At 41.0% G+C, this 19,372-nt stretch overlaps 2 protein-coding genes across 4 annotated transcripts; one reads left to right on the top strand and one right to left on the bottom strand.

Annotated features, from left to right (window-relative positions):
* On the top strand, positions 1-12,188 carry gys2 (glycogen synthase 2). 2 transcript variants are annotated; one of them, XR_006760100.1, is made up of 16 exons: positions 1-363; positions 4,154-4,335; positions 4,716-4,907; positions 5,107-5,292; positions 5,903-6,047; positions 6,273-6,390; positions 6,495-6,615; positions 6,701-6,807; positions 7,013-7,072; positions 7,401-7,479; positions 8,742-8,855; positions 9,883-10,009; positions 10,171-10,266; positions 10,490-10,681; positions 11,016-11,096; positions 11,436-11,567. XR_006760100.1 is itself a non-coding variant. In XM_045699682.1 (16 exons), the coding sequence occupies exons 1-16, from the start codon at positions 243-245 to the stop codon at positions 11,652-11,654; spliced, it is 2,112 nt and encodes a 703-aa protein (XP_045555638.1). In that variant the 5' UTR covers positions 1-242; the 3' UTR covers positions 11,655-12,188. The 2 variants fall into 2 exon arrangements, 1 of the variants encoding a protein (XP_045555638.1); XM_045699682.1 differs by having other exon boundaries at positions 10,518-10,681; positions 11,436-12,188.
* On the bottom strand, positions 12,001-14,542 carry LOC106566434 (spexin prohormone 1). 2 transcript variants are annotated; one of them, XM_045699683.1, is made up of 5 exons: positions 13,345-14,542; positions 13,041-13,179; positions 12,688-12,750; positions 12,426-12,512; positions 12,001-12,253 (listed from the first exon to the last, which is right to left on the bottom strand). In XM_045699683.1, the coding sequence occupies exons 1-5, from the start codon at positions 13,348-13,350 to the stop codon at positions 12,189-12,191; spliced, it is 360 nt and encodes a 119-aa protein (XP_045555639.1). In that variant the 5' UTR covers positions 13,351-14,542; the 3' UTR covers positions 12,001-12,188. The 2 variants fall into 2 exon arrangements, with proteins under 2 accessions (XP_045555639.1, XP_013989941.1); XM_014134466.2 differs by having other exon boundaries at positions 13,041-14,541.
* Positions 14,543-19,372: the final 4,830 nt, after the last annotated feature.

Here is a 19,372-nt window from a genome sequence, read left to right as displayed (position 1 = left end):
GGTCGGATTCAATCACAAAAAGTAGGCGGGCTGGACAGTGGACTGCTACGAGTGACGAACTGGGACAATGGGATGTGTGTTGTATCCTCTTCTGAGTCCAAGTGAACTCCAGTGGGATATTCGGGTGTGAGAAGATAGACAGTTTACAGTTGAACCTACAGAGGAGTGGACCAACAAACTGAGAGAGCATCAGTGGCACTTACCTTTTCTTAACTTCAAAAACTCTACTTGTTGACAGCAACATGCCCCTGACCCGTTCCTTATCCATGACGTCACTGAGCGGTTTGCCTCTGTGGGATGAGGAAGATCTACCTGTAGACGACCTGCTGCTGTTTGAGGTAGCCTGGGAGGTCACTAATAAAGGTTAGTATTACCTGACCGAGAATTATTTGCATGGAGACAGACAATTCACTGTAAAGTCTCTTCCAATGGTCTTGGTCCTTGGAGTATAACTGTTTTGCGTCCCTCCTCAGTGAATGTAATAGTGACAGTGGATGCAATGTTGTATGCATTATCTACAGATGCTATTGATGACCTTTCAATTGTAATAGTCCATCATATATTTTAGGCAGTGTTACTACTGTTCTGTAAAGATGGGTTGCAGTGAAGTGTACAAATATGGAGCAACTCTTACAGAGTTCATGACCCCTGGACTATTGGTCCAGAGTGGTCAGATATGGGATACTATCATGATTGAGAGGATCATCTTAAAATTCCTCTGGAGCTGTGACAGTTCAGCCTAATGCCAGTGTCACCTGTCATCTCATTTTTGCTAAATATGGTCATCTTTGAATCTTTGGCCACAAAAGAGCAAATATTGAAATACAGTGAAATTACACTGTGGAGAACTTTAACTGTCTCAGTGTCTGAACCTTTAAACATTAAATTGAAGATAAATACACAATCTCTGTCAAATACATATGTCTTAATGTTGTTTGTGTAAGAGGATGTGTGAACCATATGAACTATGGTTATATATACTATATGAACCTTAACCTTACTGGCAAAATAAATGTGTGTTCCTAGAAAATAGACTGAACTAGACATGAGAGTCCCAATGATCATAAAAACATGATGTACTTTTTGTAGTATAGGGCTCTTCCTGGTTCCTCTAGGTTTCTTCCTAGGTTCTGGCCTATCTAGGGAGTTTTTCCTAGCCACCGTGCTTCTACACCTGCATTGCTTGCTGTTTGGGGTTTTAGGCTGGGTTTCTGTACAGCACTTTGTGACATCAGCTGATGTAAGAAGGGCTTTATAAATACATTTGATTGATTGATTGATTGATTCAGTTCTGTGTACTGTACACGTACGGATCTGTTGTCTGAGTCTATCCTGTTGTTTATGTGAAGAGTTCAGAGGTTATCACTTATGCAGTGTTGGGAGTAGTGAACTTCTATATATGTAGTTCAACTAGTTCAACCCACAAAGCTTATCACCAAGCTAAGGACCCTGGGACTAAACACATCCTGGACTTCCTGACGGGCCGCCCCCAGGTGGTAAGGGTCGGCAACAACACATCTGCCACGCTGATCCTCAGCACTGGGGCCCCTCAGGGATGTGTTCTTAATCCCCTCCTGTACTCCCTGTTCACCCACAACTGCATGGCTAAGCACGGCTCCTCCAACACCATCATTAAGTTTGCTGACGACACAACAGTGGTAGGCCTGATCCCCGACAACGATGAGACAGCCTATAGGGAGGAGGTCAGAGACCTGGCAGTTTGGTACCAGGACAACAACCTCTCCTTCAACGTGAGCAAGACAAAGTAGATGATCATGGACTACAGGAAAAGGAGGGCCGAACACGCCCCTATTCACATCGACAGGGTTATAGTGGAGCAGGTAGAGCTTCAAGTTCCTTGGTGTCCACATCACCAACAAACTATCATGGTCCAACACACCAAGAAAGTCATGAAGAGGACACAACAACACCTTTTCCCCCTCAGGAGACTGAAAAGATTTGGCATGGGTCCCCAAACCCCCCCCCTGTTTTTACACTGCTGCTACTCACTGTTTATTATCTATGCATAGTCACTGTACAAATTACCTCGACTAACTTGTACCCCCGCACATTGACTCGGTACCGCCTGTATATAGCTTCATTATTGTTCTTTTATTGTGTTACTTTTAAGTCGGTACCCCCTGTATATAGCTTCATTATTGTTATTTTATTGTGTTACTTTTAAGTTTGGGGTCACTTAGAAATGTCCTTGTATTGAAAGAAAATCAAATTTTTTGTCCATTAAAATAACATAAAATTAATCAGAAATACAGTGTAGACATTGTTAATGTTGTAAATGACTATTGTAGCTGGAAACGGCTGATTGTTAATGGAATATCGACATAGATGGAATATCGACAGAGTTCCTCTGCCCAGTGTCTGTGTTCTTTTGCCCATTTTAATCTTTTATTTTTATTGGCCAGTCTGAGATATGGCTTTTCTTTGCAACTCTGCCTAGAAGGCCAGCATCCCGGAGTTGCCTCTTCACTGTTGACGTTGAGACTGGTGTTTTGCAGGTACTTTTAATGAAGCTGCCAGTTGAGGACTTGTGAGGCATCTGTTTCTCAAACTAGACACTCTAATGTACTTGTCCTCTTGCTCAGTTGTGCACCGGGGCTTCCCACTTTTGCACTGTTCTGTGAAAGGAGTATTACACAGCGTTGTACGAGATCTTCAGTTTCTTGGCAATTTCTCACATGGAATAGCCTTAATTTCTCAGAACAAGAATAGACTGACAAGTTTCAGAAGAAAGTTCTTTGTTTCTGGCCATTTTGAGCCTGTAATCGAACCCACAAATGCTGATGCTCCAGATACTCAACTAGTCTAAAGAAGGCCAGTTTTATGGCTTCTTTAATCAGAACAACAGTTTTCAGCTGTGCTAACATAATTGCAAAAGGGTTTTCTAATGATCAATTAGCCTTTTAAAATGATAAACTTGGATTAGCTAACACAACGTGCCATTGGAACACAGGAGTGATGGTTGCTGATAATGGGCCTCTGTACGCCTATGTAGATATTCCATTAACAATCTGCCATTTCCAGCTACAGTACTAATCTACAACATGAACAATGTCTACAATGTATTTCTGATAAATTTTATTTTATTTTAATGGACGAAAAATGTGATTTTCTTGAAAAAACAAGGACATTTCTAAGTAACCCCAAATCTTTGAACGGAGGTGTATATTTTTTTATTTTATTTTATTAATTAAATACTTTCTTATCTCTATTTTCTTAAAACTGCATTTCAGGGTAAGCTCTACACCTTTTGTATTCGGCGCATGTGACAAATAACATTTGATTTGATTTGAATTTAACTACATTTTGCAGTAGCTTGGTGGTAGTTGAATTGAATTCAAATCTTGGTTGTGTTTTTTTGGGTAGGCAAGAATTTCGTTCATTATTCGGCATCAGACTTGCCTAGATGTTACTTGAAACAATGTTTTTGTATTTAGTAGGCTAAATTACACGTTCTGTTTACATATGAACCCAAAGTGATCTGTTATTGCAATTTGTAGTCTATGACATTTCAGATGCAGTTTGGACGTAGTGAAATACTTTTTCAAAGTCAATTTAGTTAAGTAAACTATATTGTTCTTAAGGGTAGCTTTACTTCTTCCAGATTGAAGCAATTAGTAGCTTGGTAAACTATATTTTAAGAGTAGCATCCCCAACACTGTTTATCAGGTATGCAAAAAAAAAAATGTATGAAATTGTATGAAATGTATGCATTCACTACTGTAAGTCGCTCTGGATAAGAGCGTCTGCTAAATGACTAAAATGTAATGTAAAAAATGTATGCTGAGTAAATGTATTTGGCATCAGGGAAATGTCTTATACGCCTACAATATGATGGTGTGCAAACATAATACAGTGGTTTGTGATTGTTGAGGGTCCTCTTCACAAATATTTGACAACTGTAGCTTATCTTCTATGCAGCATTTTCAGTTTTTTATTTATATTTATAAGCTATTTATATCATGGTCTTTGTTTTTGTTAATTCCAGTGTATCTTGGACTATTAATCATGCAAAACACACAATATCATGCAGAATTATATCTTAATATGTGGACACACCTCCCCTTATGGTTGTCATAACAAGTCACAGGTTAGAAAGTTTGAATCTCATGTATATTATATATATTTCCTCCAGTGGGTGGGATCTACACAGTTATCCAGACCAAGGCCAAGATAACAGTGGATGAATGGGGGGAGAACTTATTCATGATGGGGCCGTACTACGAACACAACTTTAACACCCAGGTGGAGCAGTGTGAGCCCCCCAACCCAGCCATCAAGAAAGCCATGGGTGCCCTCAATGACAACGGCTGCCTGGTACTCTACTACAGAATTACTCTATTCTATTATTTTCTATTCTATTCTATGGCTGTGACATGCGAGTGGATAATAGTAGTACTGTAGCAGTACTTCCTGGCCAGCAGAGGGCAGACATGCACTTCTACAGAAGTAGGCCTAGACTATTGGCGCCAATAGAGTTAGATAGAGGCGATGAATCCACAAGATGGCAGACAAACTCCATCTCCAGGATCAGAAACAAACAAATACATCAGCAGCTTCAGAAACTATTATTTAGTAGTATTTCAGCTTTGCCCCATGTGTTTGATACTGTGATTGCGGGTCTCGTGTTGATTGGTACTGTCTTGTAGAACCACACATATCTTTCCCTTGTGTTGGGGTTATACTGTATGTTTTAGGTGTACTTTGGGCGCTGGCTGATCGAGGGCAGTCCCTATGTGATCCTATTTGACACGGGGTCAGCAGCCTGGAACCTGGACCGATGGAAGGGGGATCTGTGGGACACTTGTGGTATCGGCCTGCCCGCCCATGACAGAGAGGCCAACGACTCACTCATCTTCGGATCCATGGTTGCCTGGTTCTTTAAAGAGGTAATTTGTCAGGTTGTTAAGGATATTTCGAAAAATACTCTGAAAGAGGTTTATGCTTGATGTGAATACCTTAATGTCAGATACCTTTGAAAATAAATTATACAGTAGCCTACTTCTTTTTACCCAAGACATATTCACCCTCTTGGGTAATATGAGATTTCAGAGCTAATTATCAGTAATTAATTGCTTTCATTCCTAGTTAACCGACGAGCTTGGAGACTCGCCCAATGTCCTCGCCCATTTCCATGAGTGGCAGGTAGGGGCAGGACTTATTCTCTGTCGCTCACGGAAGATTCCCTTGGCAACCATTTTCACAACCCATGCCACTCTGTTGGGAAGATACATCTGTGCCGGAAATGTTGACTTCTACAACAACCTGGGCAAGGTAAAGAGGCCGCACACGCACGCACGCACGCACGCACGCACGCACGCACAATAAAGTTGTGTTATTCAAATTCCTCACAAACTTTTTCTGCTTTGACAATGTTGACGTGATAATACGTTAAGCATCATTAGAGTTAGTTTGAGTTTAGTTTCTCATAGTATCTTCCCTGTGGGTGTCAATGAGCTATGGGTCTGTGTTGTGTTCACGCTGGTGTACGGTATTGTAATTGGCCCTCAGGCTAAGTGTAAAAAGGTCATTGTGGACCTAAAGGTCATTCACTGGGCAGACAGGGTAATTGACAGCAGCTTCTCCTTATGGAGAGGAAGCCTCCTCATCACTGGCAGACAGAAGACTCAAGGGTGATCTTACTTCAAACATTTGTCAAACTGTTTGATTGACAGATACCCAACAAACTCGAAATGAACCCCATAGCCCCAATAATAGTTATTGTAGATCTCAACATTTGAAAAAGTTGTGTTCACAGGTTTCATTCACTATTCACCTGATATTTACTTAGAATGTGCATGACAATAGATATTTACACACTAGTGATCTCTTAACAATGACCTATTAATGACTCTTGTGTTGATTTCTGATGTGCCCCTGTCAGTTCAACATAGACCAGGAGGCTGGTGAGAGGCAGATCTACCATCGCTACTGTCTGGAGAGAGCTGCTGTCCACTGTGCCCATGTCTTTACAACTGTATCCCAGATCACTGCTGTAGAGGCTAACCACATGCTGCACAGGAAACCAGGTGAGGGGGCCAGGGTCCTGTACATTACGGTTCACCGTACCAAAACCTTTCGAAATGGAGGCGGTACTACCTGAAATTGTCAATTTATGTCCAATAAGAATTCTCTTTTCACGTTTAAAAAGGTTTTCTCCTGTTTCACTCTATTTCCTCCTATTGAACAAAAAGTGACAGAGCAGGGATATTTGATATTGAAGTAAGCTGGGCTTCTCTCTATCTACTGTACAGATGTGGTGACTCCAAACGGATTGAACATCAAGAAGTTCTCAGCCATGCACGAGTTCCAGAACCTTCATTCCACTAATAAGGGCCGGATTCAGGAATTCATCAGGGGACACTTCTATGGGTAAAACTTAGGTCCTTATTATGTTTTCAAGTTTGTTATCCAATATACTGTTAACTACATTACTATTGCCCGTTATAAAACTATTATCCCTTGTTTTTTGTCAGTCATCTGGACTTCAATCTGGAGAAAACTCTCTTCTTCTTTATTGCTGGACGATATGAGTTCTCCAACAAGGGAGTTGACATCTTCCTGGAGTCACTGTCCAGACTCAACTATCTGCTAAGGGTATGGACCTCTAATCAATACTGCACATGTACTGGTCTCTCTCATAGCAAAATGACAGTTGAAGTTTTTTTCCCTTCTCTCCCAGGTGCATAAGAATGACGTCACAGTGGTGGTGTTCTTCATCATGCCAGCCAAGACCAACAACTTTAACGTGGAGACGCTGAAGGGTCAGGCGGTACGCAAACAGCTCTGGTACGTTTCTGCAACCCCCAACGTTACACCTCATGGAGTTCTGCAAAATGTCTGCGGTGTTAGCGCCAAACGTTTCCTGAAAGTAACATTCTAATTTGTATTCTTCTTAGAATGTTGCCTTGGAACTTGTGTTGCCAACAAGGTTCCCATGAACATGTTAAATCTTAAACAGTTTGCTGATTATCTATGTATCTCTCTCTGACAGGGACACTGCTCACACTGTGAAAGATAAGTTTGGCAAGAGGCTTTATGAGGCTTTGTTAAAGTAAGTCAATTTAAATGTAAATAAAAAATACAGGCTCTCTTCCACCAGTGTATTCACCAGAGCTGTACTGTATGTCATATCAGTGTAACACTTCTCTATTTGACAACCCTGCCATTTAGCCAGGCAATCCTTAAGCAGGCTTTTGTTATGAATGAACTAAGGCTTCACTTAGTTCATTCATGCGGATGGTGTGTGACCTTTGGGTCTTCCATGTTACCAAAGTGTGGAACGAGCTTCCGTGTTAATGAAGGGCTTGTCCATGCGGGTTATAATGTGATTACTTGAGTGTTGCCTTACTGACCTGCTGATGACCTCATGATGTCTTCAGAGGAGACATCCCTGATATGAACACCATCCTGGACAGAGACGACTTCACCATCATGAAGAGAGCCATCTATGCCACACAGGTAGGAGTTGAAGAGACAGATAATGTATGAAATATACTCCGGTAAATGTTATAGTGTATAATTGTTGTAAGATGTGTGTTATACACAGTAATAAAGCCATTAAGTGTTAGGTTGTTGAGAATGCTAACAGTCTCCATATTGTAGATTGGGTCAGGTCTACATTATGATTAAAAGACCGGCGTATAGACATTTGTATGATAAACATCAAATTAAACAGAGTTGGGGTGTGAGACAACCAGAGTGGTAGAAAGACAGAGACAACTGGACAACAAGGTAATAAATATAGTGATGTATCGTACAGAGAATCCCTATATATTGTACCCTGCTGTTTTATGAAAGGAGTAACTTAACATTGGCGTGGTAAAATGGGCCTATAAGATCACTCTGTAAGGTGATCAATTCAGAATGGGATTGGGGGATTCCTGGTGCTAAAATCAATGAATGAATGGTCCCTGCAGTTACACAGCCCAGCGTGAATCATTGAACCGCCATAACACCAGGCCATGGGTCAATAGATTGGGTGTTGTTGCAGTATTGAATAGCAAAGTGCCAGTGAAAATGGTGTTGTCACTTAGATTTATTCATGTCACTTGTGTGTAGGTGTAAAATTACGACCCGGGTGTTTGATGGCTGGACAGATTGTGGCCGTTGTTACTCTCACTGCCATTTCTATTGACCCTGAGTCTCATTTGTGTTAGATGTACCAGTACAGAATGACTTGTCTGTCTCCACTTTTGCTGCATTCACACAGCGGTTAGGGTGACAAATGTCTTTGCGTGTCTGGTAAGTTCTTACGCCTCAGAGCTGATGTAGCAGCCTGTTCACGTGTGACATGTTTTTAGCATTACTGTCCATTCAGCAACTCTTTTACATGCAAGTTAATATATTCTGAGAGAAGGGCTTGTGTTTCTTTTGAGGGTAATCCCAGGAGAAGAGAATCATTAAACATCATTAGGCCAATGGATAGATATTCTCCTTCAGATCCATATTCCTGATGTCTACCCGTAAAGGTTATTAGTCATGGATCAGTGACTTATAGATGTTGATACGTGCCATGTTTACTGCTCAAGGCACGTGCACAACGATGACGCTGTCACAACACACTCGCACACACACACACACACACACACACACACACACACACACACACACACACACACACACACACACACACACACACACACACACACACACACACACACACACACACACACACACACACACACACACACACTGTACTCTGTCTGTCTCCCTCTCCGCAGAGACACACCCTTCCTCCAGTGACCACTCACAACATGCTGGATGACACCTCGGACCCCATCCTGGCCAACGTGAGACGCATCGGCCTCTTCAACGCTCGCATTGACCGAGTCAAGGTATGCAGGATGTTTGTTTGATGTCCGTGTTTGATAGTGTTTTGCCTCGTTTATTGTGTTAAACCAGTTGAAGCATTGTCTGGAAAAAGCCTGGCAGCCGAGACATTGACAATATAAAAGACCCCATAAAGACCCATACGTGCTTATGAGTAGTAATGTACATACTATCAAAGTATTCTTTATTCTGTTAGAGTAGTGGTTCTACAACTGTGGGTCGCGGGAGGACATTACCCCCCCCCCCATTTGTTTTATTTATTTTTAGAATACATTTTCCGTATAGAAAAAACGCTTTCATTAAACTTAAATGACTTAAACCAAATAGAAAGTAGGTAGAAAAGGTAATGGACCTACACGTTTTTCTATAATAGGTTTATCATTTCTTTGAATTTACAATCAACAAAATAAAAGCTAGACGATCAGGACCACATTGATTTCGTTATAATGTTTGAGCATAACAACACAACATTAGCCATGTCAAAATGCGTAGAATTCTAGGAAATTGGCTTAAAAACTGCAAAATGTTCTCTAAGCTCCATGGAAAAATGTATAGGATTTCAGGAAATTGGCTTTAAAATTGCAACATTTTCTTTCAGATCCATATCAGGATGTGTGGAATTGCAGGAGATTAGTTTTGAAACTGCAACATTTCCTCTCCGCTGGCACGATAATATGTTTTACTTATTTTTTGGTCAGTGTATGTTTTTTCACCGCACAACACTTATGGTGGGTTGGGGCTCAAAAGAAACCTCAATTGGTGGGTCATGAAGGAAAAAGGTTTGGGAGCCCCTGTGTTAGAGTATACTGTATATGCCATTTAGCAGACGCTTTTATCCTAAGGAACTTGCAGCTATAGATTTTACGTACAGTTGGTCCTGGGAATTGAACCCACTATCCTAGTGTTGCCAGCACCATGCTCTACCAACTGAACTACAGAGGACCCTTAGAGCATACAGTATAACCAGCGTAGTGCTGATCTCTATATTTTATTCTAAATGGTACTAACAGACATGTTTCCTGATACTCTCAGATAGTGTTCCACCCAGAGTTCCTGTCGTCCACCAGTCCCCTGCTTCCTATGGACTATGAGGAGTTTGTACGAGGCTGTCACCTGGGGGTCTTCCCTTCTTACTACGAGCCCTGGGGATACACACCAGGTGACCTGTCACCACTTACAAAGCCTGCAAACATAAACTCCATCACTTGGGTTTTCTCTGGCTAATGTTTATATCATTGTTTTTGTGTATTCCTTCATGTGCGCGGAGAGTTGTATGATGTGTGGGTGCACTACTATGGTGGAGTTGTTATTGTTCCCCAGGTGAGTGTACTGTGATGGGAATACCCAGTGTGACCACCAACCTGTCTGGCTTCGGCTGCTTCATGGAGGAACATGTGTCAGACCCTACAGCATACGGTATGTACGTGCATATAGACCTCTTCACTTTCATCACCAAATCAATAGATAGTTTGATTGACCTCTTATGGAAGAGGTCTGATATATTTTGGGAGTGCCCCAAAACCAGAAGAACTCTTTTTATCAGTGAAATTCAAGCCCCTACTTCCTATCAGTCAGCAGTTTAGAATAGAATAAATACTCTATTTACATTACAATGGAATACTTTATTCCTGCGTCTCAGTGGTCCGTTCCTGTCCCGCTCCTCTCAGGGATCTACATAGTGGACCGGCGGTTCCGCTCGGCAGATGACTCGTGTAACCAGCTGACCCAGTTCATGTTCGGGTTCTGCCAGCAGTCCAGACGACAGCGCATCATCCAGAGGAACCGCACAGAGAGACTGTCGGACCTGCTGGACTGGAGGTACCTGGGACGGGTGAGTCGCTATGGGTTCATGTCCCTGTTTAACTAATGGTTTGAAAGGCTGGTGGATCTCACAATGCAACAAAGTTTAGAAAACAAAATACTATGACCAACATTGCAGCCTACTGAAAGTAATTCCACTGAATTGTGTGCTTTTGGTGCTAACTTCATTGCTATTCTTTGTTATTGGTACTATTTATTTTTGTAACATATAATGTAAACAATGTCCCTTCTTTCCTCTGAGAAGTATTTTATTGTTCCTTCTTCAGACTAGTTCAGTTGATTTGGGATTGGTTCAGTTGTGTTTTACTTGTGGTTCAATTGATTCAGTTGATTTATGTTTGCAGTTCTACATGCACGCCCGGAGCCTGGCTCTCAGCAGGGCTTTCCCTGACAAGTTCAAGATGGAGCCGCTGGCCCCGCCACAGGTGAGATACGGAGGAGAGTTTGTCTTCCTCTGACTCTATTGATTGACACTATAGATGCATCAGAGACCCAGAGTTCATCCATTCCCTTCGCTTTAATTGACAACCTAACATTTTAGTAAATGACAAGACATGATTTTGTATTTGTGCAATCTGTTACTACTGTTCTCTAAGCACTGTCCTCTTAAGTAAAACAATCTCTCTCTGTCTCTCTCTCTGCTCATTTCTTCATGGTTTGTATTTTGTGTGTATTGTACAGGTACAGTTGCACTGTGGTTTTTCCACAGACGTGAATAATTTGTCTCTCTCTCTCTCTCTCTCTCTCTCTCTCTCTCTCCTCAGACAGAGGGATTCCGTTACCCCCGCCCCGGCTCTGTGCCCCCCTCCCCCTCGGTGTCAGTGCACTCCACCCCCCACCACAGCGATGAGGAGGATGATGATGAAGAGCCGTATGATGAAGATAAGGAGGCGGAGAGGGACAGGCAGAACATCAAAGCCCCATTCACTCTGGGTGCCACGCCCGAGGGCAAGAAGACACACCCAGGGGAGTCTGCCAACTGAGAGATCTCTCGCTACTAGCCTGGGATGGCCAGCCCTGGTCCTTGAGAGCTGCAGAATGTGGAGGTTTTTGTTCCAGCCCAGAACATACAATATTAGCTCTGTTGTAGGGACACTGAGTCTCAAGTAGCTGTTACACATACTACCTATGTATATTTTCTAAGAGAAAATGCCTATTCTTTTGATGCTAAAAGTCCCCTCACGCCCATAGGATATGAGACATGAATAGTTTAATCAATAGTTATATATCAGGAATTGCATTGAGAGGTCTCTCTCTCTATAGCCTGGGATGGCCAAACCTAGTCCTGAACATATTACTTCTATGATCAGATATACCCTCAGACAAGTGTTGCTATGAATTCTAAATCATTTTATTCCACATTTTATTAAATAATACATTGAAACATTTTCAGTGTAGCCGTACTTAGAGTCCAGTGTTTTTCTCACATCGCATTAAATATTCTACATCCAACAATAGATCAACAGATGCAATAGATTAGAATGTTATCAACAATAATAAATACATTATAAAACACATCAGAAGTACTCTCTTTTCCATGCCGGCAAGTCTTGAAAGTACAGTTGTTCAAGATTTTCTTCTCCTGAAACAAAAAAAGTTAACAGTGCAATTACCTTTATGGCCATTTCAAACCTATAGCTTGGATGTGGTTGGGGGAAGTCGATGCCTGAATTAGCGCCTATTGAGGTGGTTTTCCTAGCTAGCTTGGATGTATTCTTAACCATTACTGTAGGTTATAATATGACCCAACTCACTGTCCTCCTTGGCTTGTTGCAGGAAGTTGAGCAGGACTGTGGCTGCCTGGTTCACACTGAGTTTCTCTGTGTTTTGGCTGCGAGTCTCTGAAAAAAGGATGTCATACAGAGGAATGATAGGTCAAAGTAAAAGATGATGGTAAAATCTCAAATCCTCCTCCTATTCCCCATACAGTGCACTACTTTACAGAGCCATACAGTAGAAGAGCCACACAAAAGAAGAATATGTGCCTACCGCCGAATACAAGCGTATTGTATTTACCTAAATGTAATGTGTCATATACGTCTCCTTCTTTTCTGTCCTCGCTGATAAACCGCCGTCCCTCTGTAACAGCAACATACACACAGTCACACACAGTTATGAAATACAATATATTTTAGTTGCATTCATAAATAAACATACATAATGAGGAAATAATAAGACAACTTCAGATTTAAATGATAATGTTAATCTCTTTACATTAAATATCATTATAGTTGTGCCATAAAAACAGCTAATTTCTAGCATATTATTTGCAATTATTCTCTGTGGAGGACATACATGCAGAAATACATTTAAAAGGTATGTCAAAGGAATGCAAAGTATGATTAGGCTAAAATAGGTAGTAGACATACGGGTGCCCTTGAGGTACAGCATTGCCTGAGGCGACCAATTTCTCCTCTGGAAACTGCCCTTCGGTGCACTCCACGAATGGGAGACGAGCGTTGCCAGAAGTAAAAGAGCAAGTGCATAAGCTGTAATAGTCCTCACACCCTGAAACATGTAAAAGTAGAGTTATGCTGTATGAACAAGCGGACAATGTAAAACAAATATGCGTTCAAAATAAATGACAAGAACGTAATAATCTGTGCGCGCCATGCGCATCTCCATTCGTGAGAACGCAAAGATCAAAATATACCTCCCTAATAGGCAACTTACTTTCATTGCGACGGAGGATATTAGATCCCTGTAACGCCGGTAGAGATCTGTTTCAAGTGGAAAAGGGCAGAAGTTGTGTGCCTTGGCAAGTGCTGTCCCTGTATTTATATTGGACGGGTGGGGGAGACCTCGTAGCCCACAGCGCAACACGTTATGGATGTCAACAGTGATAGGTCATGTCAATTTGATGAAAGAGAGGTGGGCTCCAAGCTCAGAGAGGGAATGCAGAGAGGAACCAATCAAATCACTTACTCACATTTTAATGTACACAATACACATTTTATGAATACAATTAGCTGCCAAAGGCAATCATAGATCTACAGTGCCTTCAGAAAGTATTCACACCCCTTGACTTTTGACACATTTTGTTGTGTTACAAGGTGGGATTAAAATGGATTTCATTGTCATTTTTTGTCAATGATCTACACAAAATACTCTAATGTCAAAGTAAAAAATAAATAATCTAAATTTAGTAAAAAATGTATGAAAAATTAAAACGTCATATCTTGATGCCATAAGTATTCAACCCCCTGAGTCAATACATGTTAGAGTCTCTTTAGGCAACCATTACAGCTGTGAGTCTTTCTGGGTCTCTAAGAGCTTTGCATATTAGCATATTATTATTTTTTCATTCTTCAACTACAATCTGTTTAGTTGGTTGTTTATCTTTGCTAGACAGTCATTTTCAAGTCTTGCCATAGATTTTCAAGACGATTTAAGTCAAAACTGTAACTAAGCCACTCAGGAACATTCAATGTTGTCTTGGTAAGCAACTCAGACTGAACCTGGTTTTCCTATAGGATTTTCCCTGTGCTAAGCTTTATTACATATATTTTAATCGCCAAAAAACTCCCTTGTCCTTGCCGATGACAAGCATACCCATAACATGATGCAGCCACCACCATGCTTGAAAATATGAATAGTGGTACTCTGTGAGTTAGGAAAGACGCCTTCATCTTTGTAGTGACTGGGTGTATTGATACACCATCCAAAGTGTAATAAATAACTTCATCATGCTCAAAGGGATATTCAATGTCTGCTTTTAGGAATAAAAAAATCCAATCTTCCAATAGGTGCCCTTCTTAGCGAGACATTGGAAAACCTCTCTGTTCTTTGTGGTTGAATCTGTGTGTAAAATTCACTGCTCTACTGAAGGACCTTACAGATAATGAATTGAATGTGTGGGGTACAGAGATGAGGTACTCATTCAAAAATAATGTTAATAATCTATTATTGCACACAGTCAGTCCATGCAACTTATTATGTGACTTACTAAGCATATGTTTACTCCTGAACTTATTTAGGCTTGCCATAACAAAGGGGTTAAATACTTATTGACTCAAGACATTTTAGCTTTTCTTTTTTAATATATTTGTACAAATAAAAAAAAAACACAGTACCAGTCAAAAATGTGGACACACCTACTTATTCAAACATTGTAGAATAATAGTGAAGACATCAAAACTATGAAATAACACATATGGAATCATGTAGTAACCAAAACAGTGTTAAACATATCGAAATATATTTCAGATTCGTCAAAATAGCCACCCTTTGCCTTGATGACAGCTTTGCACACGCTTGGCATTCTCTCAACCAGCTTCATGAGGTAGTCACCTGGAATGCATTTCAATTAGCAGGTGTGCCTTGTTAAAAGTTAATTTGTGGAATTTATTTCCATCTTAATGCGTTTCAGCCAATCAGTTGTGTTGTCACAAGGTAGGGGTGGTATACAGAAGACCAAGTCCATATCATGGCAAAACAGCTCAAATAAGCAAAGACAAACGAGATTCCATCATTACTTTAAGACATGAAGGTCAGTCAATCCAGAAAAAGTGCAGTCGCAAAAACCATCAAGCGCTATGATGAAACTGGCTCTCATGAGGACCACCACAGGAAAGGAAGACCCAGAGTTACCTCTGCTGCAGAGGATAAGTTCATTAAAGTTAACTGTACCTCAGATTGCAGCCTAAATAAATGCTTCACAGAGTTCAAATTTACATTAAAATAAATAAATAAATAAAACAAATAACAGACACATCATCTGTTCAGAGGAGACTGCGTGAATCAGGCCTTCATGGTCGAATTGCTGCAAAGAAACCACAACTAAAGGACACCATTAATAAGAAGAGACTTGCTTGGACCAAGAAACATGAGCAATGGACATTAGACTGGTGGAAATCTGCCCTTTGGTCTGATGAGTCCAAATTCTAGGTTTTTGGTTTCAACCGCCGTGTCTTTGTGAGACGCAGAGTAGGTGAACGGATGATCTCTGCATGTGTGGTTCCCACCGTGAAGCATGGAGGAGGAGGTGTGATGGTGTGAAGGTGCTTTGCTGGTGACACTGTCTGTGATTTATTTAGAATTCATGGCACACTTAACCAGCATGGCTACCACATCATTCTGCAGCGATACGCCATCCCATCTGGTTTGCGCTTAGTGGGACTATTATTTGTTTTGCAACAGGACAATTGACTCAAAACACACCTCCAGGTTGTGTAAGGGCTATTTGATCAAGAATGAGAGTGATGGAGTTCTGCATCAGATGACCTGGCCTCCACAATCACCTGACCTCAACCCAATTGAGATGGTTTGGGATGAGTCAGACTGCAGAGTGAAGGAAAAGCATCCAACAAGTGCTTAGCATATGTGGGAACTCCTTTAAGACTGTTGGAAAAGCATTCCTCATGAAGCTGGTTGAGAGAATGCCAAGAGTGTGCAAAGCTGTCATCAAGGCAAAGGGTGGCTACTTTGAAGAATCTCAAATATAAAATATATTTTGATTTGTTTAACACCTTTTTGGTTACTACATGATTCCATGAGTTATTTAATAGTTTTGATGTCTTCACTATTATTCTACAATGTAGAAAATAGTATAAACAAAGAAAAATGTAATGAGTAGGTGTGTCCAAACCTTTGACTTGTACTGTAATCCCACTTTGACTTTATGGGGTATTGTTGTGACAAAAAAATCTAAATTTAATCCCTTTTAAAATGTAGGCTGTAACACCACAAAATTTGGAAAAAGTCAAAGGGTGTGAGTACTTTCTGAAGGCACTGTATAAGGTCATCTTTTATCAAAAGTCAAGAAAGAAGCCATTTAATGCAAAATGCTGAGACACTATCAGTATTCTTAATGTTGTAAAAAATGAAAGTAATTGCTTTGGAAATATTGATATGTTTACTTCTTGTGCACTGAAGCGGTTCATGGATAGATGCCTGGTCGTTTTTATGAATGAACAGCTGACAGTCTCCCAATGAATGTAGGAGTGTTTGATTGGGATAGACTCAGGGAAGCTGGAGGGTGATGGGTTCCCTGGGATTCTCATTGACATTACCATCAATTATTATATCTAGTCTAACGCTGGTAAACAATCCACAACTAAAACTAAACAATTGTAGAGTAGTAGGCCTAGCATATGCCTACAATGTAATGTGTATGGAGACAAAGAATACATTATTCTAAAAGTTATTCATACATTAAAAATGAACAAAATAATAGTAGGGCCATCTGGACTTGCCTCGTTAAATACAAGTTAAATAAAACATTTAAAAATGAAGGACTACAATCTTACATTTTCTGTGCATAAATGTTGAGACAAAAACAGGCCTGCCATTATAATGTGTCATAAAGTCCATTGACGTGAGTAGTGATGTCATGTTATTGACCTTGTGACCTGTGAGTCTATTACCATAGTGCAGGTATTCCCAAACTGGGGTACGCATACCCCCAGGGGTAAGCGCAATGCCGTCGGGGGTAAGCCAAATAAAAATGTGATTCACATTTAAAAAAATAAAAATACCAATTTTGGGGGGGATTATTCAAATTTTCAAACAGTACATTCATATTTCCCAAAGGGCTATACATTTGGGTGAGGTTTTTTTCTCGCCTAAGTAGCCTCGTTTCACTGCCAAAAATAAAATTAAACCATCTAGTGTTCAGCGAAATAACAATACAATGTCAAATACAGGTAGCCTAATCAAATAATTAACATCCAATCACATTAACCGTTACTCTCTCGCGGGAAACCTTAACTCTTGAGCAGACATTGCCTTCATCAAACAACACTGTTTCATGACGCATCAGTGACATGGCAGGAGATGTTTTGAAACAATTACTGCTTCGCATACAAGCCAGTGAATTATATGCGTTACAGCTGGATGAGTCAACAGACGTGGCGGGTCCTGGCACAGCTCCTGGTATATGTCCGTTACGTTTACAGGGGGGACAATTAAGACTGAGACTCTCTCCAATACAACCCAACATTGCAGAGTTATGTGCATCCTTTCAAGCCCACCCTTCTTATTAACCTGTGGTGAGTTATTCACAATTTTTGATGAACAAATAAGGTTTTATATGTAAGATGGCTAAATAAAGAGCAAAATTATAGATTATTATTATATTATTATTTGTGCCCTGGTCCTATGACAAAAACTCACACTCATTCTTATGTTTAATAAATGTATCGTATAGTGTGTTTGAGAGTACGCTGACCCTGGTGCTAGAGGGGGTACGCAGCTGGAGGTTGAACGTTTGAAGGGGTACGGGACTATAAATAGTTTGGGAACCACTGCCATAGTGTATGCAAGTGCCTTGTTTGGCATAGGCTATATAGACATGCTGAAATTCCCCTGGTCCAGCTCCAAGTTTATCCTGGCATCTACAGTGCATTTGGAAAGTATTCAGACTCCTTGACTTTTTCAACATTTTGTTACGTTACAGCCGTATTTTAAAATGGATGTAAAAAAAAATCCTCTACACACAATACCCCATAATGACAAAGCGAAAACAAAACACATTTTTAGAAATTTTAGCACATCAAAAAAACAAAAACATAAATACCTTATTTACATAAGTATTTAGACCCTTTGCTATGAGACTCGAGATTGAGCTCAGGTGCATCCTGTTTCCATTGATCATCCTTGAGATGTTTCTACAACTTGGTTGGAGTTCACCTGTGGTAAATTCTATTGATTGGACATGATTTGGAAAGGCACACGCCTGTCTATATAAGGTCCCACAGTTGACAGTGTATGTCAGAGCAAAAACCAAGCCATGAGGTTGAAGGAACTGTCCGTTGAGCTCCGAGACAGTATTGTGTTGAGGCACAGATCTGGGGAAGGGTACCAAAAAATGTCTGCAGCATTGAAGGTCCCCAAGAACACTCCATCATTCTTAAATGGAAGAAGTTTGGAACCACCAAGACTTTTCCTAGAGCTGGCCGCCCGGCCAAACTGAGTAATCGGTGTAGAAAGGCCTTGGTCCAGAATTCCTCTGTGGAGGAACCATCTCTGCAGCACTTCATCAATCAGGCCTTTATGGTAAAGTGGCCACTCTTCAGTAAAAGGCAGATGACAGCCCGCTTGGAGTTTGCCTTTTGGCACCTAATGTCACACCTTGATCTCTTTCACCTGTCCTCGTTATTGTCTCCACCCCCTCCAGGTATCGCTTGTTTTCCCCAGTGTATTTATCCCTGTGTTTCCTATCTCTCTGTGCCAGTTCATCTTGTATGTCCAAGCCTACCAGTGTTTTTTCACGTTTTCCTTTGCCTTTTCTCCTTTTTCTAGTCTTCCCGGTTTTGACCCTTGCCTGTTCTGGACTCTGTACCTGCCTGCCTGACCATTCTGCCTGCCCTGACATCGAGCCTGCCTGCCACTCTGTACCTCCTGGACTTTGATCTGGTTATGACCTGTTGCCTGTCCACGACTATTCTCTTGCCTATTCCCTTTGGATTTATTAAACATCTTAAACTCCAACCATCTGACTCCTGTGTCTGCATTTGGGTCTCGCCTAGTGTCATGATACCTAAAGGACTCTCAGACCATGAGAAAAATGATTCTCTGGTTTAATGAAACCAAGATTGAAGTCTTTGGCCTGAATGCCAAGTGTCACGTCTGGAGGAAACCTGGAACCATTCCTACGGTGAAGCATGGTGGTGGCAGCATCATGCTGTGGGGATGTTTTTCAGCGGCAGTGACTGGGAGACTAGTCAGGCTTGAGGGATAGATGAATGGAGCAGAGTACAGA

The sequence above is a fragment of the Salmo salar genome, chromosome ssa17 (genome assembly GCF_905237065.1).
Source record: "Salmo salar chromosome ssa17, Ssal_v3.1, whole genome shotgun sequence".
Classification (NCBI taxonomy): Eukaryota; Metazoa; Chordata; class Actinopteri; order Salmoniformes; family Salmonidae; genus Salmo; species Salmo salar.
Note: the sequence above shows the minus strand (reverse complement) of the source record. Positions and strands in the feature narration are given on the sequence as shown.